At 40.8% G+C, this 27,987-nt stretch overlaps 1 protein-coding gene across 1 annotated transcript in view; it reads left to right on the plus strand.

Annotated features, from left to right (window-relative positions):
• Positions 1-27,987, plus strand: part of LOC132403871 (glycogen [starch] synthase, liver-like) — an 82,094-nt gene that overhangs the window by 24,919 nt on the left and 29,188 nt on the right. Inside the window, 7 exon segments of the mRNA XM_059987645.1 lie at positions 5,766-5,910; positions 9,120-9,237; positions 11,355-11,475; positions 18,540-18,646; positions 19,875-19,934; positions 23,546-23,624; positions 25,172-25,285. Coding sequence (XP_059843628.1) covers positions 5,766-5,910; positions 9,120-9,237; positions 11,355-11,475; positions 18,540-18,646; positions 19,875-19,934; positions 23,546-23,624; positions 25,172-25,285 — 744 coding nt within the window.

Genomic DNA, 27,987 nt, shown 5'->3' on the forward strand with positions numbered 1-27,987 from the left:
TTTAGTTCCTAATGATTTACTTCAAAACTATCAATTTGGTGCTTTGTACAATTGAACTGCAGTGATCAATGACACACAAATGTAAGGAATCTTGACTTTTAGTTAAAAACAGCTTAAGGAAGGCACTCGCCTATTTCCAAATCACTGATCTCTCCCTTCAGGAAGGGAAAGGTCCTCATGCACATGGGAACATTAACAACAGTTTAATGGTCATTATTATTTATCTTCTCCCTGGACAGTTCTTTGTCAGCAGGATGATGTTTCCTTTCCAGGTTTGGGTGTTCCTAGGTGGCTGAATCGGGCAAATATAGGAAGCAGAGACTCTGCCACACATGGGGCAGAAAGTACCCAGATGGGATGGGTAGGCTTTTAGTCTGAAGCCTTCCACCATTTACGTAGGCTACACCTTCTTCTGATACCTGTGTCTGAGGTTGTCGGTACCATCCCAAATGCTGCTCCTCCATTTTAGATGGTGAAATCTGTTTTTTTTGGAGTTCAAAAGAATGGGTGATTTTTCCGTTCCCCCCCCCCCCCAGTTATGAAGCAGTATAATGCAGCAACAGGCCCTTCTGTTCTCAATGTCCACACAGAGCATGATGCCAAATTAAATTGAATCACTTCTGTCTACACATGATCCAAATCTTCCCATTCCCTGCTTATTCATGTGCTTATCTATGTTGTTCTTCTCCACGCCTTGTGGTTCATCAGGCAGCTACCTTGCCTTTTCTTTAGTATTTTGTCTTTATAAAACAAGGCAGAGTTGCTCGCTGGCTGCTCAAGCCCAGATAAGAGCATGCAATGTGCAAGCCAGATTTGAACCTGGGACCACTTGCCTCAAAGTCTGGTGCTGATGCCACTGCACCCCGGCCAGCTATATGTGCCTATCTAACAGCCTCTAGATATCTGTTTCCAACTAGCTTAGCAGCTCCTTCCACATGCTCTATGTGTATTAAAATTAAAAACAACCTTGCTCACTTTCCTAACATCTCCCCCTCTCACCTTTAATCAATGTCCTGTACTGCTTGACATTTCTACCCAGTGAAAAATAATCTGATCGTCTTTCCTGTCTCTGGCTTTCCATAATTTTATAAATTCTCTGACTCCATTCCAGAAAAAGCCAACCCAAGTTTGTCCAACATTTCCTTATGGCTCAGGCCCTCAAATCCAGGCAGCATCCTGGAAAACCTCTTCTGCTCCTTTTCTAAAGCCTCCCGTTCCTCCCTGTAAAGGGGTGAGTAATTAGCAGAAGGACAACTCACAAACACAAGAAATTCTGTGGCTGCTAGAAATCCAAATGCACACAATGCTGGAGGAACTCAGCAGATCGGGCAGGTACCATGGAAATGAACCAACAGTTGTCATTTCAGGCTGAGACCCTTCTGCAGGACTGGAAAATTCAGAACTGTTTTGCTTGCTGCTGTTCCAAGTATACAGGTTTGGAGATGGCAGAAATATTCAGGAGTGAAAATGAAATTTTCGCTACAAGTTAGAAATTATGAAGAATTTGAAGGTATCAACAACCACTTCGAGTGTTACAATGATAATGAAGGTTTGGAGGATGCAATCCTTGAAGGAATAGTTTGAAGGCATTATCTACACTGCTGTTGTTCATTTACGGTTAAAAGAACACAGCCCCATAATGCACACTGTATAAATTCTTCCATCAATAACTGTTAGAAACTAATACACAGATCACTAGTATTGAGTAGTATTGATAGTTCTCTAATTTATTCTGTATTTCATTTACGTGCATAATTTGTTACTCAGTTTTTCTTTTGTATACCTTGACTATTTTCATGAAACTTAGGCTAACTGAAGCAGCTGCTTAATTGGGCCAAAATGGTCTGGTTCTGATGTGTCCCAATTAACCAGATTCCACTATATTTGATTATATTTTCAGCAAATACATTCATAAAGTGAAAGGTCCACACATATCAAGATCCCTGGAATGCTTATGTTAGTGAACAGGAGTTCCATTCTTTACATTAGTGGTCGCCAACCAGTCGATTGTGATCGACCAGTTGATCTTTGAGACTTTCCCAGTAGATCCTGAAAAAAAAATTATGCCTGATAAACCTTTTGATGCAAATATGTAGTAACTTCTACTTTGAAAAAGGACCACTCAACAACTTCATGCCCAAAAGGAACAACTTTATCTAGGATGGTAAAACAATATTCAAATACAGAGGTTACTGGAAGGAAAACCCCGCAATCCCGGAAACAATCTCTCTTTACAAACAGTTTCTGTAGTGGGCGTATTGCTATGTTACCATGATCCTAATTGGTATTAACTTACCTTTATACTGCTCACATTATGACCCTTCTTTCCCTTTAAATTCCAACATTCCCCAAATGTACAAGAAATGGGGAAAGAAAAATATTGGTGTCATTAGCTTGCGTACCCCGAAACTTATACTGGTGTCTCAGTAAGTTTACCAATACCGGGAAAGTTGAGGAGCTGAAGTCGGGGTTGAAGACCCAGCAAACATGCTGTTCAGAGGACGTGGACCTACAAGTGTTAAAGGACCTGTCACTCTGTGAATATTTTTCACGACAATTTGATGAATCCCTGGATGTAACGCAAACAGCTCAGCTTGTTGTATTAGTCAGATTGGCTTTCCAGGATTTTACAAAAGAGAACCTCCTCACTCTTTTGCACTTAAAGGAGAGAACAAGAGGTGAGGATATTTACAATGAGTTTTAAAAAAAAAAGTCCATAAAAATGACATCTCCATTCATAAACTGGTGGCAATTACTACTGATGGGGCCCCAGCAATGCGCAGTGTGTGCGTTGATTTTATAGCACTGTGCCATAATGACCCTGATTTTCCCGACTTCCTGGATTATCACTCTGATTCATCAGCAGGCCTTGGCTTGGAAGGTTTTGGACTTTCCTCATGTAATGACACTGGTGGTCAAACTGATAAACTTGATTTGAGCAAAAGCATTTCAGCACCGCTTATTCAGGACATTATTGGATAAGCTCGATGCTGCTATGGCCTGTTTGATATGCTAGTTACAGTGCTTTCTTGGTTAAATTTGAAAGTTTGACAAAAGCATTTTATGTAATTAAAATACAATTAGACAAAATAAAGGGCCTCAAGTTGGAAGTACAATCTGAGCTGATTTTTTTCTCTAAACAATTTAGTAGGCCGATTTTGCCTTTCACTAAGGTACGGGATCTTGGGCTTAAAAAGGTTAGTGACCACTACTTTACACAATCTATAGGTGCAGGGATAACTTTTTTTTATATTTTTAAAAAATGGGATCAAGCAAGAAGAGACTTAAAATAAATGACAAATTAATTCAAAGGAAGACTATTCAAGAGCTGGAAGTTAATAAATGAAAGATTGCAGCTGAATAGAGAGCAAATGTTAATGTGTGAAGCTGAATGAGTACAGTCAGAATTCTCCTAGTTTGACTTGGTATCTATTCCTTTGGTAATAATGATTTATATGTTTTTTTAAAGAAATCTGTTTCTGTGCTTGGGCCCGAGTTAAGTATATGGCAGGCTCTATATTGTATCTGTGGTACATAACTGGTGGGTAGGTGCTTGTGCTGAGTGAGAATCTGCAATCTAGCATATGCAGACTTGTCCTTGCAAGGCAAATATGTGGAGGTTGGGGAGAGTCCTGATGAATCTACACTCAGTGGCCACTTTAGGTGCACCTGGACACCTTGTTAATGCAAATCGCCCCATCATGTGACTGCAACACGATGCATAAAAGCATATGCACGTGGTCAAAAGGTTCAGTTGTTCAGACTCAACCTCCGAATGGGAAAGAAATGTAATCTAAGTGACTGGTGCCAGATGGTGTAGTTTGAGTAACTCAAACTACTGATCCCCTGGAATTTTCACACAGTCTCTAGAGCTTATGGAGTGGAGCAAAAAGCAAATTTAAAAAAAAATCCACTGAATGGCAGTTCAGTGGGTGAAAACGCCATTAAATGAGAGTGGTCAGTGGAGAAGGGCCAGACTAGTTCAAACTGGCAAAGTGACAGTAACTCAGATAACCATGCGTTACAACAGAGGTGCGCAGTAGAGCATCTCTGAATGCACAAGGCATCAAACCCTGAAGTGAATAGACTACAGCTGCAGGAGACAGGAGCATACACTGTTACAGGAGGTACCAAATAAAGTGGTCACTCAGTGTGAAGTGAAGTTCTGATAAATATCCTATAAAATGAATAGGAACAGGTTTATTGTCATATGTATCAAGGTGCCATGAAAGGTTTGCCCTGCATATTATACAGATCAGATTCATACAGTGCATTGAGGTAGGAAAAGGTAAAACAATAACGGTGCAAGGGAAAGCTACGGTGTGGGTGCAGTGTAGGTAAACTATAAGGTTACAATATCTAATGAGGTTGATTGGACTCGACCTCATAATTTAAAGTATTAGGAAACTATTTAATAGTCTTATAACAGTGGGATAGAATCAGGATTGGATTTATTATAAATAAGACATAGGAACATAATTAGGGTGCCCTGTTATTCAATCAAGGTCGATTTCTTTACCTCAATCCCATTAGTTATCTTGTGGCAGTGGTAGAATGCAATACATAAAATGTACTATAAATTACAGTAAGGAATGTATATAGGTTGGAAGTGAATTTCTTTCAAAGGACGAGTCTAAGCGACAGTGTATTGAAGGCCTTGAAAAGAGGAGATTGAAAGGATGTTTACCTTGGCAGTCTCAATAATGGAGGGTTATAAATACTGTATAAAGGAATTGAGGAGCAGGTGAGATAACAATGTTACCCCAGAGATGATTGAGGGTCTGGATGTGTGAAGGGGACTGAGTTCATTTAAGTAGTGCTTGAAATCTGGCAATCCCTACAAGGCAGTGGGGAAAAATGTTCCAAGGAAATTTATTGTTGAAGTACATGTGTCACTGTGCTACCCTGAGATTAATTTTCTCAGTGGGGAAAAAAAAAGACAGACTACACCTGATATTTTATTTTTAATCAGCTGACCTCCTCATAAAGAAGAGAATTGTTTCTTTGCATCTTGTTTATATTTAAAATATATGCACCTAAAGGCTGTTAACAAAGTAGTTATTTCTGTAAACGTAATCTTGTGATGCTTTTTAGGAAGCTTGTGCTAAAGTGCTCAATGTTTCCGGTAAGACTGGAACAGAGCACATCCTTGCCAGAATTGGTGTTTAAACCTCTCGTACATATTGTAAATTTGTGTCTATCTCTTTTACAGAATTTTAAGTTAGTTTTTTATGCTTGTGCTTATACAATGTTTGTCTAGGAAGTAAAGTGCTCAGAGCAGCATTGGGCATTTAGTCTCGTCAAATGTACTATATCCCTCAGCAGCTGTCATTGACATGGAAGCCTTGCTGCTTTCTCCTTAAACCTGACATTTGTGGAGTGCTCTGACCTTTGGGGATCTGCCCATCAATGGAAATTAATAAGCAAACTGCAATGGAAAATGGCTGTCTTCTGCTATTGGCCTTTTGGGCTTTACTGACCTTTTTTTTTACAGTCAGGACAACCCTTTGTTAGGACATCTAATCTTGAAGTAAATGTTAGTTTGTCAAATCTGATTGTAATACATAATGGCTGCAGAATTGTAACTATAGATTCTAACAATGATCTTGTGCTATTTCATGATTTCTCAGTGATGAAAAGACAAATTATTTGTGTAGTATTGGTGTTTATTGGTTGGTGTGGAGTTGGAGGATGGAAGGGTCTGATTTTACACTGGCTGAATAATACAAGCTTGTTCATTCCCACTTTCTCTGTTTTGGAAACAGTTTGATGTTGACAAGGAAGCAGGAGAAAGACAGATCTACCATCTCTACTGCATAGAAAGAGCGACAGCCCACTGTGCACACGTATTCACAACGGTCTCTGCCATCACCGCAGTTGAAGCAGAGAACATGATCAAGAAAAAGCCAGGCAAGTTTCATGCTGGTCAATGAAGTCACCTCCCCCATCCGCTTGTCTCACTAAAGTGCCAGTTCCCAACTTTACTGAATGAATCTGATTCCTCACTCATTAAATCATGAGTTCCCAGTGGCCAACCATCTTAATTTCTCTTCCCATTTCCATTCCAAAGTGTTGATCCATGGCCACCTCTACTGCCACAATGAGGCCACTCTTGGGTTAGAAAAACAAAACCTCAGTCTGGGTAACCTCCAACCTGATGATATGAGCACAGATTTCTCTAACTTCCAGTGATTTCTTCCTCTCTCCCTTTTTTCCTCATTTCCCCATTCTGGCTCCCTTCTTACCCCTTTTTCTCCTGCCCATCACCACCTCTGGTGTTCCTCCCCTTTCTCCCATGTCCCACTCCACTTTCCTACCAGATCCCTCTTTCTTTATCCCATTGCCTCTTCTTCCTATCACCTCCCAGCTTGTCATTTCATTCCCACCTTCCGTCTCACCTGGCTTCACCGATCACTTGCCAGCTTGTACTCCTCCCCCTTTTTCATATCCTGCTTTCTTGCCCTTCCTTTCCAAGGGTCTCAGCCCAAAACATCGACTCCATAGATGCTGCCTGACTTGCATTTTGTGTTTGTTGATCTGGAACTCCAGCATCTGTAAAATCTTTCTATTTTTCTTTCTTTTTTTAAAAAAATCATTTGATGCAACCATTCACTGTGCACTTTAAATGCCCGATGATGTCAATGCCTGCACCTTTTAAAGGGCTGGGCCTGACCCAGGATTTCATGGGAATCTTGGAAACTCTGCAAGATATAAAGTGTTGTTAATACAGCAGCCTCTGGGTTACACATGACATCACATTTTGCAAATTATCCCATACACTTTTAAAGCCTTTTGCAAGCTATTAATAATAATAAAATGTTTCCTGGTATTTATAAATGACTTTGTACAGAATATATTACATTAATTATGGTGGGTATCGACTCAAATAATTATAGCAAGTGTGTGTAGTGCGGTATGAAAAGTGTTACAATAGAAAATAGATAATTGACCAGAACCCTTCAGTAACTTAGGAAATGCGTATATTACACAGGCATGTATTCATTTTTTTATACTTGTGAAGTTTCTAACTACATTACCTTAATGCTAATGGCCTGAGGTTTGGCCCTTTCTGTGAGGATCCAGCACCCAAGGTTGGGACCCACTGCTCTAAACCAACGAAATTATGGGGATTATTACTATTTGCTCACTACTATAGAATAAAAGATTTCATTCCAGTATTCATGATACTACGGTCATATACAAGCTATGGTTTGTGTTTGTATTGGTCCAATAGTTGTTCTGTGTCTTCTGAATCAGTTGCGAGAAACTTTATGGGGAAATTAAGAAATGTTGGAATATATGTGCACTGATAGAGAATTGTCCTTCACAAATGTTAATTAAAGTAGGTGTGTTCACTTAGATGTAGATTCAGCCACAATATGTTTTTATAAACTGCCTCTAACAAATGGAATAAGGGAACTAACTGTTCATTGGAGTAGCAGATACAGATGTTTCAAGGTGCTTCTAAAATGCACTTTATCTTACTTCATATTAAACCAGCAGTTTATAGAAGGAATATTCATACTATGATCGACACATAAATGGAGCTAATCTCACCTCTCTAACCCCTACCTTAATGAAGATCCATAAACCTACTTCTCAACTCGCATTCTTTGTTTTTTCTTATGAAATTCTGCAATAATGTCATTGATTGCCCGCAGACGATGCCCTAGTTTGCATAGTGTTGACAGTGGTGGCCATTTATCCTGTAATACAGTAATTCATCTTTCATTGCCTCCATCAGTTACTTAAAGTTATTTTGTCTGCTCTTCTGAATCTTGCACTGTTACTGTGTGAAGAACTGCCAGGTACTTCACCAGATCTGGCCCTTTATTAGGCTAAATTTGCATGTTGGCGCGTGGCCTAGTGGGCAAGGCATCAGACTAGTAACCTGAAGGTCACTGATTCGAGCCTCAGCTGAGGCAGTGTGTTTGTGTCCTTGAGCAAGACACTTAACAACACATTGCTCTGCGATGACACCGGTGCCAAGCTGCTTGGGTCTGAGTGCCCTTCCCTTGGACAACTTCGGTGGCGTGGAGAGGGAAATGCCTGCAGCTTGGGCAACTGCTGATCTCCCATACAACCCTGCCCAGGCCTACGCCCTGGAAACTCCAGGCGCAGATCCATGGTCTCTCGAGACCGACGAACGCCACCACCACCACCACCTTTCTCCGGCATCTCTGTGCACGTGCCTCTAAGACACTTTTATAGAATATAAGGTTCAGGGTTCCAGCCCTGTGGTTCTGGTGTTCGGGATGATTCTGTATGGTAAACACAAGAGAATCTGTAGATGCTGGAAGTCCAGAGGAACACACACAAAATGTTGAATAGATTCAGCAGGTCAGGCAGCATCCATAGAGAGGAATAAGCAGTCACGTTTTGAGCCCAGACCCTTCAGGGCTGAAAAGGAAGGTGGGGAAGAAGCAGAATAAGGAGGTGGTAGTGGTGAGGGAGGACGAGTACAAGCTGGCAGGTGATGGGTGACACCAGGTGAGTGAGAAGATAAGTGGGTGGGGGAGGTGCTCTGGAGTTGAGAAGCTAGGAAATGATGGGTGGGAAAAGGTAAAAGGCTGAGAAAATCTGACAGGAAAGTGTGCACCATGAGAGAAGGAGGGATACCAGTGGGAAGTGATGGGTAAGTGAGGACAAGGGGTAAGAGAGCCAGAATGGGGAATGGAAAAGAGAAGGGGGGTGGGAGAAGAATTACCAGAAGTTGAAAATCGATGTTCATGCTAACAGTGTGGAAGCTAACCCAACAAAATATGACATGTTGCTCATCCAACCTGAGGGTTGCCTCATCGGGGAAGTAAAGGAATCCAAGGATAGACTCTTTTGTGCAAGTTCCAATGTTTGAATGACTTCCATGTCTAATGGGCATTGAGGTCACATTTGGTTTAGTTTTACACCGGAACGCATTTTGGTATTGTAGTATAGGTGAGTGTGAATGTCAAGGGATTGATGAAAGAACAGCTCATGATATTCATAGTAGTATGTTTCCATGCTGGAGACCGCTTCCCTTTTCCAGTTCAAGTGTAGGCCCACTATGGTACTTTTAAAACACGTTACATCATCAAGTAACCACCACAGAAATCAAATTTCTATTTGTTAACTTGGTCTAGATGTAATCACACCTAATGGATTGAACATCAAGAAGTTCTCTGCCATGCATGAGTTTCAGAATCTGCATGCCCTGTACAAGTCTCGCATCCAAGAATTTATTCGGGGCCACTTCTATGGGTATTGTATGCTGCATTTTGCATTTCTTCATTTCACAGTGCTAGGATTTTTATATCTGTCGAACAGATGGTATATTGAGACACATAATTGAAAGTTGACACCCATTGAAAGCCTAAGAGCCATAAAGCAGTTTTCCAAGCTGATTAAGTGTTTGTGTGTACAGTGAGCAGACTAGTGTGCTGAAAGAAAACTTGAATGGATGGATACTTTATTGATCCCAAAGGAAATGACAGTGTCTCAGTAGCATTACAAGTGCACAGTTATAGAAATATTAGAGGAGAAGTAAGAAAGAATTTAAAAAAAAGTTATCTCCAAACAGTCGAACAGGAGGGGGTCATCACTTCCCTGACTATAAGTTGACTCATTACAGAGCCTCATGGCCGAGGGTTAAGAAAACCCTCATATAGCGCTCTTTGGAGCAGCGCAGTTGTCTTGGTCTATTATTAAAAGTGCTCCTCGGTTCAGCCAAGGTGGCATGCAGAGTGTGAGGAACATTGTCCGGAATTGCCAGAATTTTCCATAGGGTCCTTTGTTCTACCACAGCCTCCAGTGTGTCCAGTTTGAATCCTATAACAGAGCCAGCCTTTCTAATCAGTTTATTGAGTCTGTTGGTATCACCCATGTTGATGTCATTGTCCCAGCTGTACTGGTGACAACAGACTGGTAGAATACGTGAGGAAGCCTGCAATCTCCAAAGGACCTCAGTCTCCTCAGGAAGTAGAGGCGCCTCCAGCCCTCCTTGTATGCAGCCTCTTGTGTTGGTTCTCCACTCAAATCTGTCATCCAGGTGCACCCCCAGATATTTGGGTCCTCAGCACATCCCCGTTCTCACCAACAGTATTAACAGGGAGATGTGCAAGCTTGGTTTTCCTAAAAGTCCATTACCCATCTCCTTTGTCTTACTGATCTTGAGCTGCAGATGATTCAACTTGCACCATTTGATAAAGTCTTCCAGCAGGACCCTGTATTCATCCTTCTGTCCTCCCTTTATACACCAAAGTATAAAGTACCAAGGCATTGGTTTAAAAAAGAATGGGAGAGTGTGAAAACACTCCCAAGGATACTTTGGAAATAAAGCCTAGAAATTCTTAAGCCTTGGAAAAATTCTTTCCAATGGAAACAACGGTTGCAGGAATAGTTTCATGCTCTTTCAGCAGTGAGAATGGTTGTGTTGGCCACAGATAATATTACCAAGACATAGTGTGCAAACCTGTCTGAAAGTCAGTTCATGATTAGGCTTCCTTGTATCACATTGATCTCTCTACTGCAAATCCTCTCCAGTTTTTTGTTTTCTGATAGTTGCTTAGACTTTCTGAAACAATGCATTCAAAGACCATTTTCTCAGGCAAAATGTGCAAAGTCAAAACTCATAATTTAATTGCACTGTATTGCTTTCCTGTAACACACATTCTCTGTAGCTGTCACGTTTTATTCTGCATGTTTTGTTACCTTGTACTACCCCAATACACTGTAATGAACTGAATGGATGAACAGTATGCAACACAAGGTTTTCATTGTACATTGGTATAAGACCATAAAATATAGGAGCAGAAGTAGGCCATTCGGCTCCACCATTCAATCATGGGCTGATTCAATTTTTCCAGTCATCCCCACTCCCCTGCCTTCATCCCATACCCTTTGACATCCTGGCTAATCAAGAACCTATCTGTCTCTGCCTTAAATACACCTCCACAGCTGCTCACGGCAACAAATTCCACAGATTTGCCACCCTCTGACTAAAGTATCTCAGTTCTAAATGGTCGTTCTTCAATCCTGAAGTAGTGCCCTCTTGTCCTAGACTGTATATATGATAAACCATTTCCATTGGTATTATTTGTAAAAACATAGAACAGTACAGCACAGGAACGAGCCCTTCAGCCCACAATGTTGTATTGAATTAATTAAATTAGTAATCAGATGTCCAACTAAAGTAATCCCTTCTGTCTACACAATGTCTATATTCTGCACATTCTTCTAAGAGCCCCTTGAACACCTTTAGTAATTTGACTCGTTCACTAGTGTTGATGTAAACACAACAGTACTGAGTAGTATTTTTATGAATGGAAGAAAAGTGTTCTAGTTGCTATGAATATTTAATTGTTTAAATTTTATCCTAGCCACCTGGATTTCAATTTGGAAAAGACGCTCTTCTTCTTCATTGCTGGCAGATATGAATTTACAAATAAAGGGGCTGACCTCTTCATGGAAGCTTTGTCAAGGTTAAACTTCCTCCTTAGGGTAAGAATTGTGGCCGGCTTTTTACAAGTACAAATTTCTGTTATAGGCTTGTGTTGAATTGTAGCAATAATACGTTACTTGCACGTTGTGATCATCTGTCATTAACTCGTTCTGTAATTGCACAATACTAGTTTAACCGATGTTTAAGATATCCATTTGAGAGGTATGCAGGTAATAAATCTCACCGGGATGCGATTGTTTAAATTACTGGTTTATCATACGAAGTGATTTTATTAAATTGTCACACATTAAACCATTTGCAGTGTAAGTAAACTATGTTCAAGCTGTAAAACCAATGAACATAAATCAGAGCAGTTGTCATCCTGAGCACCACCACTACTTTGCTCTTTTCTTTTTAATAAACATCAGAGTCATTTACTTCTCTCCCTCGAGTCTGAGCTTAATTTCTTTACTATGCTTTTTCACCTGAAAGACGAAGCTTAAAGACGGTGGGAATTGAGACCAAAATCAAAATGTGCTGGACTTGCTCAGCAGGTCAGGCAGCATCTGTTGTGGGGTGGCAGGGAGGCAGCAACCCCCTCATCAGAACTAGTAAAGAGAAAGTAAAGTTGGTTGTAGGGTGGGGAGAGCCGAACAGAATGGAGAATATCTGTAAGGTGAGAACAGGATTGCTGTGGGAATGAATTGTAGAGGCTGTCCAGTCTGTGGGTTAATGGGAGCAGTTAGAGAGGGCAAGTAACCAAAGCTTTGAGAAAGTGAGTGAACAAAGGAATATAGCCATGAAGCATGAAGAGCATTCGGCTGCAACTCCTTGAAGACCGTGTTAGGGATCCAGAGGAGCAGCTGGATGACCTTCAGCTTGTATGGGGTGCAGAGGAGATAATTGATCAGAGTTGTAGTCACCTTGAAGTTGCAGGAGGCGAGTAGCTGGGTGACTGTCAGGAGGAAGGGAAATATAAATGGGCTTTTAGAGCAGAGCAGCCCTGCGACCATTCCCTTCAAACATAAGGATACCACTTTGAATACTTTAGTGGGGGATGACCTCCTGGTGAAATGCCATGGCAACTGGGTTACAGGCACTGAGCATGGGTCTGTGGTGCAGACAGGAAAGAGAGAACAAGGGAGCAGTAGTGATGGGGGACTCAGTAGTCAGGGGAACAGACAGGAGTTTCTGTGGACATTAACGGGACACCCGGATAGTATGTTACCTCCACGTGCCAGGGTCGGGTATGTCTCAGATAACGTCCACAACATTTTGGAGAGGGATGGAGTGCAGCCAGATATTTTGGTACATATTGGTACCAATAACATAGGAAGGAAAAGCAATGGTGGGGTCCTGAAAAGAGTATTTAGACAGCTAGGTAGAAAGCTACGAAGCAGGACCTCCTTGGTGGTAATTTCTGGATTGCTGCCCGTGCCACGCGCCAGTGAGGGTAGAATAAAGATGATTTGGCAGACAAATGTGTGGCTGAGAAGCTGGTGCAGGGGGCAGGGCTTCATATTCTTGGATCTTTGGGATCTCTCCTAGGGGAGGTATGACCTTTTCAAAAGTGACGGGTTGTACCTGAACCCAAGGGGGGGACCAGTATTCTCGCGGGCAGGTTTCTTAGAGCTGCAGGAGAGGGCTTAAATTAACGGTATGGGGGTGGGAACTGCAGTGATGGAACTCGGGATAGGACAGATGGTAAAAAGTAAAGATAGAGTGCGGTCAGACTGTCAGGAAGGGCAGGCAGGTGATGGGACATAGTCGCAGCTAACAGGTTGAGTATCAATATGAACATGTTGAATCCTTGTGGGTTGAGTTAAGAAACTGTAAGAATAAAAAGACCCTGATGGCAGTTATATACAGGCCTCCCAACAATGGCTGGGAGGTGGACCACAGATTACAGCAGGAAATAGAAAAAGTGGCTTAAAAGGGCAGTGTTATGATAGTCATGGGAGATTTTAACATGCGAGTTGGTTGGTAATGGACTGAGTTTGTTGAATCCCTAAGAGATGGCTTTTTAGAGCAGTTAGTTGTTGGGCCTACTTGGGGATCAGCTATACTGGATCGGGTGTTGTGTAATAAACTGGAGGTAATTAGGGAGCTTAAAGTTTAAAAAAAAACATTTAGGAACTAGTGATCACTATTATTTGAGTTTAAGTTGAAATTTGATGGGGAGAAAGTAAGGTCTGACATAGCAGTACTTTAATGGAGTAAGGGAAATTACAGTGGTATGAGAGGAGTTGGCCAAAGAAAACTGGAAGGAGCTGCTGGCAGGGATGTCAGCAGAGCAGCAATGGCAAGTGTTTCTAGGGAAAGGATGAGGAAGGTGCAGGATAGATTTATTCCAAAAATGAAGAAATACTCAAATGGCAAAATAGTACAACCATGGCTGACAAGGGAAGGCAAATCTATTGTAAAAGCAAAAGGGCATACAACAAAGCAAAAATTAATGGGAAGATAGAAGATTGGGAGGTTTTCCTACAGAGAGCAACTAAAAAACATCAGAAGGGAAAAGTTGAAGTATGAAAGCAAGCTAGCAAATAATATCAAAGTGGACAGTAAAAGTTTTCTCAAGTATGTTTAAAAATAGGAGAAATGAGAGTGAAGCTAGAACCACCACAGATTGAGGCAGGAGAAATAAAAACAGGGGAGAAGGAGGTGGCTGATGAACTAAATGAGTATTTTGCATCAGTCTTCACTGTGGAAGACACCAGCAGTATGCTTGATGTAGTGTGTGAAGGAAGAGAAGTAGGTGCAGTTACTATTACAAGGGAGAAGGTGCTCAAAAAGCTGAAAGGCCTAAGGGTATAGAAGTCACCTGAACCAGATGAACTGCACCCGAGGGTTCTGAAAGAGGTAGCAGTAGAGATTGTGGTGACATTAGAATTGATCTATCAAAAATCATTGCACTCTGACATGGTGCCAGAGGACTGGAAAATTGCACATGTCATTCCACTCTTTAAGAAAGGAGGAAGGTAGCAGAAAGGAAATTCTAGATCATTTAGCCTGACCTCAGTGGTTGGGAAGGTGTTGGAATCAATTGTTAAGGATGAGATTATGGAGTACTTGGTGACACAGGACAAGATAGGACAAAGTCAGCATGGTTTCCTTCAGGGAAAATCCTGCCAGATGAACCTGTTGGAATTCTATGCGATTACAAATGTGATAGATAAAGGGGATGCAGTGGACTTTCAGAGGCCTTTGACAAGGTGCCACACATGAGGCTGCTTACCAAGTTAAGTGCCTATGGTACTACAGGAAAGTTACTAACAGAGCAATGACTGATTGGATGAAGGCAGCAAGTGGGAATAAAAGAATCCTTATCTGGTTGGCTGCTAGTGACTAGTGGTGTTTTTCAGGGTTTGGTTTTGGGAACTCTTTTTTTATGATGTACGTCAGTGATTTAGATGATGAAATAGATGCATTTGTTGCCAAGTTTGCAAATGATACGAAGATTGGTGGAAGAGCAGATAGTGTTGAGGAAGCAGATAAGATGCAGAAGGACTTGGGCAGATTAGGAGAATGGCCAAGAAAGTGGCAAATAAAATAATGTAATGTTTGAAATTGCATGGTCATGCACTTTGGTAGTAGAAATAAATGTGCAGACTATCTTTTAAATGGAGAGAAAATCCAAAAATCTGAGATGCAAAGGGAATTGGGAATCCTTGTGCAGAACACCCTAAAGGTTAACTTGCAGGTTGAGTCGGTGGTGAGGAAGGCAAATGCAATGTTATCATTCATTTCAAGAGCCGTGATAGGATGCTAATGCTTTATAACACACTGGTGAGGCCTCACCCTGAGTATTGTGAACAGTTTTGGGCTCCTCATCTAAGAAAAGATGTGCTGTCATTGGAGAGGGTTCAGATGAGGTTCACGAGGATGATTCCGGGAATTAAAGGGTTATCATATGAGGAACACTTGTTAGCTCTGAATCTGTACTTGCTGGAATTTAGAAGAATGAGGAGAGGGATCTCATTGAAATCTTTCTATCATTGAAAGGCCTAGACACAGTAGATGTGGAAAGGATGTTTCCCATGATGGGAGAATCTAGGACAAGAGGTTACAGCTTCTGTATAGAGGGTCGTCCATTCAAAACAGATGTGAAGTAATTCCTTTAGCCAGAGGGTGGTGAATTTGTGGGATTTGTTGTCACATGCAGCTGTGGAGGCCAGGTCATTAGAAGTATTTAAGGCAGAGATTGATAGGTTCTTCATTGGACATGGCATCAAAGGTTACAAGGAGAAGGCTGGGAACTGGTGTTGAGGAGGGAAAAAAGGATCAGCCATGATTAAATGGTGGAGCAGACTCAATTGGCCAGATGGCCTAATTCTACCTCTATATCTTGTGGTCTTACAGTCTTGTAATGCAGAGCTGTAGGACATGCCTGGCAGCTCAGGCTCTGCTAACGGAGAGAAGACAAAATGTGCCAGTTGGATAAGTTGCAGCAGAATTGTCACTTAAAATAAGTTTGGCATTTACTTCTAAGTGTTCCATTATCTAATAATTATTTTTCTGTCACCTTCATTCCTTTAGATCTGTTACTCTATACTGGCTTCAGAGCAGTTCCTATCTTGAGGAAATCTCTTTGATACTAAATGACACTAACTTGTGTTGTCAGTCAACCAAACCTTTGGTATTTATTCCATAAAACCAGAAGACACAAGAACAGAGTTAGGCCATTTGGTCCATTGTGTCTGCTCCACCAGTCCATCATGGCTGAACTTATTATCCCTCTCAACCCCATTCTCCTGCCGCCTTCCTGTAGCCTTTCACATTCTGACTAATCGAGAGCCTGTCAAACACGAGGAAATCTGCAGATGCTGGAAATTCAAACAACAACACACAAAATGTTGGTGGAACAGAGCAGGCCAGGCAGCTTCTATAGGAGAAACATTGTGGACGTTTCGGGCCGAGACCCTTTGTCCTGACGAAGGGTCTCGGCCCGAAACATCGACAGTGCTTCTCTTATAGATGCTGCCTGGCCTGCTGTGTACCACCAGCATTTTGTGTGTGTTGTTGAGAGCCTATCAAACACCACTTTAAGTATACCCAATGATTTGGCCGCCTCTGTCATCTGTGGCAACAAATTCCACAGATTCACCACCCTCTGACTAATAAAAGCGGCTAATGTCTGTGTATATTTTAAATCTGTATCTTAATCTAGCAAATGGTAGAAGTGTTATTACTTAGAGTGGTTGGAGCAAATAATATTTGATTTCAGAGGAAGTCTGATAAAGCAGGAAATACAGTGATAATGTGTAGATAGGGAGAATGGCAGAAATAGAAAGGAGCTGTTAATGGATTAATAAAGTGAAGATTGAAGTTGAGTTGGAGAATGAACGCCAACTATTCTGACTATTTGCATATTTCTCTGTTAATTTAGTGTAAGAAAAATGAGATTATCCTATTTTAAATACCTGAATGCAATACAAAGTATATCATTGGATTAATGAACTGAAGGAGAAAAAAATGATGGGGGTGGCAGGGGTTGGAGGGCAGGGGAAATGCCTTTACTTTTGGTGCTGAAGGAGGATCTTTGACCCGAAACATTTAACTGTTTTCCTTTCCACAGATATTGCTCAACCCTGCTGAATTTTTCCTGCATCTTGTATTTTTATTTCAGTTTGCAAGCATCAGCACATTCATATTTTCTTTTCAAAGAAATTTAGTTAGGTTTCTGCTCAAGGGTCATTTCAAGGTGTCAGGGGGTCAGTTGCACATGTGATGTCCTTTCACCTGGATCTGTAGCAATACAGAGTTCTACAAAAGCTGTCAATATTGTGCTACAATGGACCACATCGAGATAACTGAAAGGCAACATCGGGTGTTTCAGATTTAATCTGCGAAATCCTGAATTGGGTCCTTATGAATTTTGATGGAGCCAGTCATTTAATGAGCTATAAAAAACACAGTGGTCACTTTATTAGGTATACCTTGTTAGGCAAATAACTTGTAGAGCACCATTCATACAGGTGTAGTTCAAAATGCTTTATGATGGGATAAAGTGCAAGCATGAAAATAAAATAAAAATGAAAAGAAAAAAACAAAAAAATATTAGTTGAAAGGATAGTTAAGTTTTTTTTTGCTGACATTTAAGTGTCAACTGCATCCCTTTTAGCTTTGGGTATTGAATTCCACAGTTTACCAGCATGATTCAAAAACAATCCGACCTGCTGGTTAATCTGAGTGAGCTTCTTTAAATTTAAGAGACCAGTAGAAGACCTGAGAGCTCGAGCAGGATTATAAATCAAAAATAATTCTGTGATATATTCCAGTCGTAGTCCTAGAATTTTCACGCACAGTAGTCTTTAGAGTTTAGAGAATGGTTTGAGAAACAAACATTAAGTGGCAGTTTAGTGGTCCAAAACATCTTATTGATGAAAGACAAATTCTGCAAATGCTGGAAGTCCAAAGCAACAACAACCAAATGCTGGAGGAACTCAGAGCAGTCCTAAGACAGTCCTGAAAAGTCTCTGCCAAAACGTTGATGGTTAAGGATTTCCATAGATGCTGCCTGACCTGCTGAATACCACAGCTTTTTGTGTGTTGCTTTGTTAATGAGCGATCCGAGAAGAATGGCCAGACTGAATCATGCTGACAGGAAGGCAACAGTAAGTCAATTCACCACACATTGTGACAGCACTGTGCAGAGGAGCATCCCACAACGTGTTGAGCCTTGAAGTGGGCTGCAGCGTGAGAACACCACAAACACACACTCAGTGGACTCTTTAGGTACAGGAGCCCAATCAATGTTAATACAACTAGGAATCAATGTCTGATTAAACTTGGAGTTCCTTTCGCTAGCCCATTTGGTGCTCAGCTGTCAGTGTTCAATGAATAGTTCCATTCATTTTTAAAACCTTGGGCTACTACAAGAATCCTAATTTTATGAAATCTGACCCAGGACAGCTTAGTGCTTGTTCAATGCACTGTAGTTGCTGTCCCTGTAGAAACACTGGGCAGTGCTGTTAATGGAAAGCATGACACTATACAGTTTTCAAACATAGCCAATTAATGGCTCATAGTAGATAGTGAAGCATGCTCTGGAGATCCTTCCCTATGCAGGGCGTAACAGGAGTTGTTCTGTTTACATGTGACATATCTTTTCTCTTATTAGGTTCAGAAATGTGATGTAACGGTTGTGGTATTTTTCATAATGCCCGCCAAAACTCACAACTTTAATATCGAAACCTTGAAGGGGCAGGCAGTCAGGAAACAGCTATGGTAATATAATCTTTTTTTAAACACTTTTTAAGTGATCATTAATGCGTTTATATAGTTAAACTTGTGGCTCCAGAATGAGTTAAATTGCTCCAGATTCTCATGTTTTGACCATTGATTTTTAGTCTTACTGAAACAATTTATAAATAAGACTTTACACAGAGCTTTGTTCAGACTTACTGGATTGGAAACTTACTGTTAAATCGAGGGCAAACTGAATCCTCTTCTGCAAGTGAGAGGCAAGCAATGACCATCAGATAGCTGCCATGAGGAAATGGAGGAGGGTTAAGGTTAACAAATGCCTCTTTGCTATAGCTGGAAGAGTACTGAAGTTTCTCGTTTTATCACATCATTGAATGCTTGATGACATTACTGGACATTTTTGAGCAAAGTTTCAAATTTTTGAAATGGGAGCGGGGAAAGCTGTTCCGTGAAGTACAGCCCACCTGGTTATATTCTCCAATGCACCACTGATAATACAAGGAAATATACCCTTGGTGTAGTTCACTGCCAGTAAAACCTGAACTGTAAGCATAACAACTCTTAGCTGTAAACTTGCAGATGCAGCACCTGTGCCCTGACCAGTCCTGATTATCCAAAAAAATTAATATGTTAATTATCACAAGGGGGCTTGCGTCAATTTCCATATTTTCCTATTTTACAGCTGACTAATCAGAATCTCACTGTGACCAAATGGCTGCCTTTACACACTCTCATTAACTCTGAGCACTTAGTACTGCAGTTCCCATTTGTAACGAGGGATAAACTCACCAGACTGATGATTTAAGTTACAAGTGAGGAACTGACTAAAAGTAAAAAGAAACACATTTTGTGAGGATGCTTCCCTTGTGTGAATTTAGATGTGAAGGCTGATGTCAGGTGTTCATAGTGACAAGTTATTTTTGGTCTCTGAATTCCTTCCCTGGCCCAGTATCAAACCTAATGAGTCTGTACATTTGACTCTTGTGCAAAGCCTTAGAGAAAGATTTGCACTGGATTTGTCCACATCCAGAGTTTTATTCAGTACTGGAGGGAAAGATGGTTTTAACTGGTATGACTCCTGTAAATATCCTGGCTGTGAAGTGAATCCCAAAATGGCATGAGGAAGGATTAGACAGAGAATGTTGGTACTGAGTATTTTTGTGCCCTAGATATAACTGTTGTTTGCTAAGTGTGTTTATACAGAATACCAGTGTGCCATATAATGCTTTTGTATGTTTGTTGTTCACAGGGATACTGCCCATTTAGTCAAGGAGAAATTTGGAAAGAGACTCTATGAAGCATTGTTAAAGTAAGTTACACAGGTCCTTCATAAAATTACAATGGAAAACAGATGTGTTTGTTAGTAATAGTATTTGATTGTTAGTGTTTTAAAACTTAGTCATACGGCATGGAAAGGAGTTATTTGGACTAACTTATCTATGTTGACGAAGTTGTTAACTACACTAGCCTGTTTGAATCGGCTTCAGATGATACTCCTTTGGACATGAAATAAACAGAATATATCTGTGAGGCAGCACTGAGATATTCTGCATGAACACATACTGATTATCTTTACTTGCATCTGTGCTGTCATCAAACTTGTACTGGCTTTCACCACACACACCCGTTTGCATTAATCATAATATAAGCATAATCTTAGAACAGTAAATACTGATGTGCTTAGTGTTTCTAGAGCCAGGCACATATGATCTGACCATTTGCTCTTGTGCAGCAAAACCCTGTAATAGTTTGCTGACAGGGATACACCAGGCTAGGACTATGAAACACTTCAAAACACTTATAAAAGCCTTCTTTTTTAAATTTGGCCTACTTGTGGGATTACTTAATGCCTTTTGATGTTGATTACATTTATATCATTTGGTATATTCAATCACGCTCTATTCTATGTAATGTTTGTCTTTTCTTATTTTTAATTTTGTTTTGTATTTAAACGACTGTATTGATTTACCTTTAAATCTATGTCAAGCACTGAGCCTGCATTTTAATGTTGTTACCATTAACCAGTAGGAGTTTCTATTAGGCTTCAGTAACCCTGATTCGTAGCTCGCAGTGCCTTTTGCACATTGTTCTCCCTGTAATACGTTGTGTTCCACCAAGGGCTCTGGTTCCTCCCACATCCAAAGTTGCTCTAAGTTGCCTCTGGTGCAGTGGTTGGTGGTTGTGAGTATAATGTTAATGACTATATGATGACAGTAGTTTACAGGGAAATAATTGGGAATTAAGGGATTATTCAGAGTCATCTTAAATTCAATGGCCTAACTGTCATTAGCAAATGAGAAATAGCAGCAAAATTATAGTTTGTACTTATTGAAGCTTCATAGTAGTCCTGTCAAACAGAATTTGATGTGGAGCGTCAGTGTAATGAGATATTAGTTCAGGTGATTAAAAAGTCTTGGTAAAAGTAGTAGATTCCGGGGAACCTACTGAGCATGGAGAAGCAGAGGTTCACAAGGCCCTCGACAGCTGAAAGCGAGGAGGAAGCAGTAAAATTTGGGCATGATCAAGAGGATAGATTTAGCAGAAGGGAGGGTGGATGGTAGAGATGCTGAAGGCTAAGGTGTCAAAGTATGTGCTGTGGTTTTCAGTTAATTGGGCCATTGGTTAATCGGGGCAGCCACTTGTTTGGGAGAACTCTTAAAGAACAAAATCTAATTGAGGAATTTTGGACACTATGCTGCTTAATTGGGACAGGAGACTTGCAGAACAGTTTCTAATTAACATCAATCATGTGCACTTATGTGACTTTTGGACTTTGCCCTGTGCTTAGAACAAACAGCTTTTTAAGTAACATCACTGGCATGTTTGTATTCAAAAAGCAGTGTTTCTTTTGTCACTGATAGTTGGTGAGAAATTAGTAAGACAATTCAGAACTGTTTTGTTCACTGTAGTTTCAAGCATTCAGACTTGGCAGAAACAGCTGGGAGTGAAAATGAAACTTTCACTACAAATTAAAATCTACAAAGATTTTGAAGGCATCAACAATCATCTTGAATGTTACAATGAAAATGAAGATTTGGAGGATGCAGTCATTGAAAACATTGTATGAAGGCAGTCCATTGTCTGCACTAAGTGACTAAAAACGAACAAAATTAGCACAGTCAAAAGAACATGGCAGCGTACACTGGATGAATTCCTCTGACTATCTGATAGCTTTTGGGAACTAATACAGTATTGCAATATTGTATTGATAGTGTTCTAATTTGTTCTGTATTTAATACATAATTTGTTACTCAGTTAAACAGTAGTTTGTCTTTTTTATACCTTAACTATTTCCATGAAACTTTGGCTATTATGGGGCAGCTGCTTAATTGGGCCAATAGGGTACAGGTCACAATGTGTCCTTATTAACTGGCATCCACTGTATATGTTAACGTTTGCCACCTTGAAATTCATTTTCTTGCAGGCATTTACAGAACATTAAAGAAATACAATTGAATTTCAATAGAAAATGCAACAGAAATACAAACACCCTACCAGGGGTTGTGGTGGAGGTATAGACATTTAGGGATATTTAAGAAGCTCTTAGTTAAGCACATGGATGTTAAAAAATGGAGGGCTATGTAGGTGGGAAGAATTAGATTGATCTTGGAGTAAGTTAAAAGGTCAGCACAACATCATGGACCAAAGGTCCTGTGTTGTACTGTTACGTTCTTTGTTTTTATTTATGAAAAACTATATGCAAAGTCTACAAACAACCAATGCATAAAAGATGACAAATTGTGAAAAGAAAATTGTTAAAAAATGTATTAAGATCATGAGTTATTGAGTCCTTGAAACTGAGACTGTAAGCAGTTCAGAGTTGAGATGGGTGAAGTTGTCCACGACAGTTCAGGAGCCTGATGGTTGTATGGTAATGAATGCTCCTGAACCTGGTGGTGGAGGATCAAAGGCTCTGTACCTCCAGTCCGATGGTGTGAATTGGATGGTGGGAGTCCTTGATGGGTGCTGCTTTCTTGTGGCAGCACTCCATGTAAATATGCTCAATGGTGATGGTCTGGGATATTTCCTCACTTTTCGGTTCCTGGGCATTGGTGTTTCCATACCAGGTGGTGCTGCATTTGAGATGATTGGGGCATTAAAGTCCATCTGGGCTTCCTCCAACCTGATGGCATGAACATTGATTTCTCTAATTTCCAGTGTTTTCTCCCCCCCCCCTTGCCCTTCTGTCTTTTTCCATTCCCCATTTCTGTCTCCTCTTTTCCTCACATCACCTCACTTTGGTGTCCCTCCTCCTTCCCTTTCTCCCATGGTCCACTGTTCTCTCCTTTCAGATTCATTTGGCCTTTTACCTCTTCCACCTATCATTTCCCAGCTTCTTCATTCCCCCTTCCCCCTCACCTGATTTCACCTATCACCTGCCAGCTTGTATTCCTCCTTTTTTCCTTCTCCTTGCCCCCTCCACACTTATTCTGGCTTCTTCCCCCTTCCTTTCCAGTCCTGATGAAGGGTCTCTACTTAAAAAGTTGACTTTATTCCTCTGCTGAGTTCCTCCAGCACCTGTATTTCTAAATAAAATAATTTCTAAAATATTCAGATTTATTTGGAGAGGCCCCTCCAGCCCTACAAGTCACACTGCCCATTGATTTAACCCTAGCCTAATTATGGAAAAAATTTATAATGGCCAATTAACCTATTGAACTTTGTGTCTTTAGACTGTGGGAGGAAACCTACGCGCACACTGGAAGAAACGTACAGACTTGCTTACAGAGGACGCTGGAATTGAACTATGAATTCAAACATCCTGATCTGTTATTGTGTTTTGCTTTGTGTTACCCTACCGTACATTTTCAATTTCAAAGAGACTAAATTAAAATGAATGGATATTAAGTAGACTAGGCCAACTGCAACAAAATTGTTCTGATCTATCCTGTTAATACCACACCCGTGTTGTGTTTACAGAGGGGAAACTCCAGTCATGACCAAGTTCCTCGATCGGGATGACATGACTATAATGAAAAGAGCCATTTATGCAACGCAGGTATGCCTGGGAGTAGAACCATTGTTTCAGCAGGGTGGGTAGTACTGAAAACTATATTTTCCCATGGTTGAGAAACTGTATAAATTCATGTAAATTGCATAAAAATTCATTGATTCTGAAATCTTTACTTTTTATCTTCTGATTGAATCCTCCGGAGGGACTGGTAAGGATTTTTCGTGAATTTGATGTCAGAGGATTTCCATTGCAATGATATTGAATGAAAGTGCATGTATTTCTCATAATATTTAGATGTTAATGTCTTGGGTGGTTTTAAAATATTGTTGACACTGGATTTGGCAATGGTTATCTTTGGATGTGATTTGGGCCATGATTTTGAACAGTCAATCTTGCATATTTTAAAGACTTGCTAACTTTGTGCCAATTGCCTCCTGATTTTTAATTCTGATTAAAGCCACTCTTTCTATCCCCTCAAAGCTGTTCTCACATTTTGCACATGTCATGCTAGAGGAGCTCAGCAAGTTGAGCAGCACCAATGGAGGGAAACGGTTGATATTTTGGGAGGTCTGAAATGTTGACAGTTATTTCCCTCCATCGATGCTGCCCGACCTGCTGAGCTCCTCCAGCATTTTGTAGGTGTTGCTCAAGATATCCAGTACCTGCAGAATTTATTGTCTCCCTATTTTTTTTAAAGATCATTGCTTTATTGGTTCGTAAACGCTCTACCCATCTTTGATCCCTATCCCACTAGTACCATTACTGACCTCTGCCTTGAGTTTCAACTACATGGGGGAAATTTTTTCCAAAAAAGGAAGAAATACAATATGTAAGCTAATTTGTGCTGGGGTGGTACTGTAGCACAGCAGTTAACGTAATGCTATTACTGTACCACTGACGCATGTTCAATTCCACACCATCTGTAAGGAGTTTATAAGCTCTCCCTGTGTCTGTGTGGGTTTCCTCCCACATTCCAAAGATGTACAGGTTCATAGTTTAATTGGGCAGATGGGTGTAATTGGTCAATCAGAAGTCTGGGTGTCAAAGCCCAATGGCTAAAACCTAGAGAGGGGCATTGGGAGCCGAGTTCTGGAGTTGAAGTGTCCGTGTGTGCGTGGGAGGGAGGAAAGAGGATTGTTTTTGCTGCTGTTTTGTTAGTGTTCTGTGTTGTTCTGCCATGTGACTGCTATGCTGCCGCAGGAATGTATGGCAATGCTGCTGGGGTGTGTTGGTTGTTAACACAAGTCGTCTGTTTTAGTGTATTTAGGCTAAATAAATGTGAATCTGAATCTAACTGGAGGGCCATGGGCTCATTGGGCCAGAACCCCTGATATTCTGTATCTAAATCTATTTTTGCAGTACTTTGATCTTAATTTGTTTTTTTTTATGCTTCAATACAGAAGGGTTATCTTGCTACTTAAAATTTTTTGTATTGGATGATACCACAGACTTTGTGCCTTTATCAACGAGTCAATTCCATTCGTGACCTCAACTGTGAATTTAAAGTTTACCAGTTTTATTGCATGAGGCTAAGTTGTATTTGCTGTTACTGCACGTACTGATTTTTGGAGCTTTTTCCTACCTAACTTCAGCGTCACACATTGCCTCCAGTGACCACCCACAACATGCTCGACGATGACAAGGACCCCATTCTCAACACCATCCGACGAATCGGACTATTCAACAACCGGGCTGACAGGGTCAAGGTTTGTCATTGAGCTGCTGTCCATGAGTGAGGGAAGCATTGCCTTCAGCTCCAGGCTGACTGGCTGCACATTCGGCTGTACATTCTTCTGCTGTCTGTGTTCAGAATACATTGTCATTAAACAATTAAAGATCTTGAGGGCACAGTATTAAGACAATCGGGGATCTAAGGGGGCAACTTCATGACGCAGTGTGGTGTGTGTATATATAGAATGAGCTGCCTGAGAAGTGGCATTTGAGCAACACATGGATAGGGAAGCTTTAGATGGATATGACCCTGTCAGCATGGACAAGTTGGGCTGAAAGGCCAGTTGTTGAGTGTAGTCGAGTCACTATACGGTTAATGTAGATGCCCATAGGGTTTTTATGGAAAGATACAGAAATAGATTGCCAGGCCTTATTTCCACGCAGGTACTGGTGCTGCCCAGGTCAGGACCTGACCGGATTTGAACTCGGGACCATCTGCCTCAAAGGCCAGTGCTGATGTCACTGCACCGCTGGTCGGCCCACATTATTACATTCAAGAGAGAGTTAGATAGAGCTGTTATAGATAGCGGGGTCAAAGGATATGGGGAGAGGGCAGGAACGGGGTACTGATTGTGTATGATCAGCCATGATCACAGTGAATGGCGGTGCTGGCTAGAAGGGCCAAATGGCCTACTCCTGCACCTACTGTCTATTGTCTATTACCCGAAGGTGTAAAATGAACTGCTTTCTTGGCAAATCCAAAACTCTGCAATATTACAACTGCCACTGTTTTGGAAAGAGGACTTACTTAATGAATCACTGGTGTGATTTTATTTCAATAGAAATAAATTGGCATGCTGGCCTTTATAAATCAGAGCATTGAGTATAGGAGTTGGGATGTAATGTTGAAATTGTACAAGGCATTGGTGAGGCCGAATTTGGAGTATTGTGTACAGTTCTAATCACCAAATTATAGGAAAGATGTCAACGAAATAGAGTACAGAGAAGATTTACTAGAATATTACCTGGGTTTCAGCACCTAAGTTACAGTGAAAGGTTGAACAAGTTAGGTCTTCATTCTTTGGAGTGTGGAAGGTTGAGGGGGGACTTGATAGAGGTATTTAAAATTATGAGGGGGATAGATAGAGTTGACATGGATAGGCTTTTTCCATTGAGAGTAGGGGAGATTCAAACAAGAGGACATGAGTTGAGAGTTAGGGGCAAACGTTTAGGGGCAACATGAGGGTCAACTTCTTAGAGTGGTAGCTGTGTGGAACGAGCTTCCAGTAGAAGTGGTAGAGACAGGTTCGATATTGTCATTGAAAGTAAAATTGAATAGGTATATGGACAGGAAAGGAATGGAGGGTTATAAACTGAGTGCAGGTAGGTGGGACTAGGTGAGAGTAAGTAAGTATGGACTAGAAGGGCCAAGATGGCCTGTTTCCATGCTGTAATTTTTATATGTTTATATGGTTATATAGAAGATTTAATCCCATAATTTTGATCTGCTCACCTACTGCCATTACCTATCATTGGTTTCTGTGTCATATTTAAATGAACATTATCCCCAAGTGTTGCTGATTGAGGCAGGAATCATTGGAGCAAAGCAGACCAGACGCAGCTGCAACGTACAGTGATATGAAAACTGGTCTGCAAAGTGCCTAATGAGGTGGAGGGAATGCATTTCTAAAGATTAAATTAAAGATAAACTGAACTGCATCTTAATGAGGTGAAATGTGGGTATTGTTTAGACTGGTGAAAATAAGCATTACTTTAACGAGTACAGATGGCTGAAGCGTTGGCTTCCCCCTTCTAATAGGTTTCTGGATGGCAGGTGTAATTAAATACTGTGATCTATCATTCAGAATTTGGTGAGGCATTAAGGGATAAAAGGTTTGTGGTATTGATTACCCTCTCTGAGAAAATCGTGCAGTACAACTTGTGGTGGTGGGGGGGGGGGGGGACTGTTCCATGGTATTTTTGATTAGCAAAATCTACTAAACTTGTCTCAAGTCTCAACCTCAAGTGGAAAAGGCTACGTATATTTACCCTGTCCATAGCCTTCATAATTTTGTATGCCTCTATCAAATCTCCTTTCGTACTCTGCTGCTCCAGGGAATAAAGTTCTAATCTATTTCCTCTCAGTCTCTCTTTAACTCTGTTTAGATGCACCCTATTTCATAGTATTTGCTGCTCCTTAATCTTCAGTTGCTAGCACACCCTAGAATCCCAGTTGTGACCATTAAGGATGAATACAAGGATGATTCAGGGAAAGAAAGGGTTATGAAGAACGTTTGATAGCTCTAGGTCTGTACTCACTAAAATTTAGAAGGATGAGTGGGGGATCTCATTGAACCCTTTTGAATGTTGAAAGACCTAGACAGAGTAGATGTAGAAAGGATGTATTCCGTGATGGGGGGAGTCTAGGACAAGAGGGCACAGTCTCAGGATAGAGGGATGTCCATTTAAAACAGATGCGGTAAAATTCCTTTAGCCAGAGTGTGGTGAATGTATGGAATTTATTACCACAGGCAGCTGTGGTGGCCAGGTAGTTGGCTGTATTTAAGGCAGAGCTTGATAGGTACTTGATTAGATGCAAAATCAAAGGTTCCGGGGAGAAGACTGCGGGGTGGAGTTGAGGAGGGAAAAAAGGATTGGCTGTGATTGAATGGTAGAGCAGATTTGATGGACTGAGTGGCCTAGTTCTGCTCATATGTCTCACAATCTATTATGATCT

This window comes from Hypanus sabinus, chromosome 13 (genome assembly GCF_030144855.1).
Source record: "Hypanus sabinus isolate sHypSab1 chromosome 13, sHypSab1.hap1, whole genome shotgun sequence".
NCBI classification, from domain to species: Eukaryota; Metazoa; Chordata; class Chondrichthyes; order Myliobatiformes; family Dasyatidae; genus Hypanus; species Hypanus sabinus.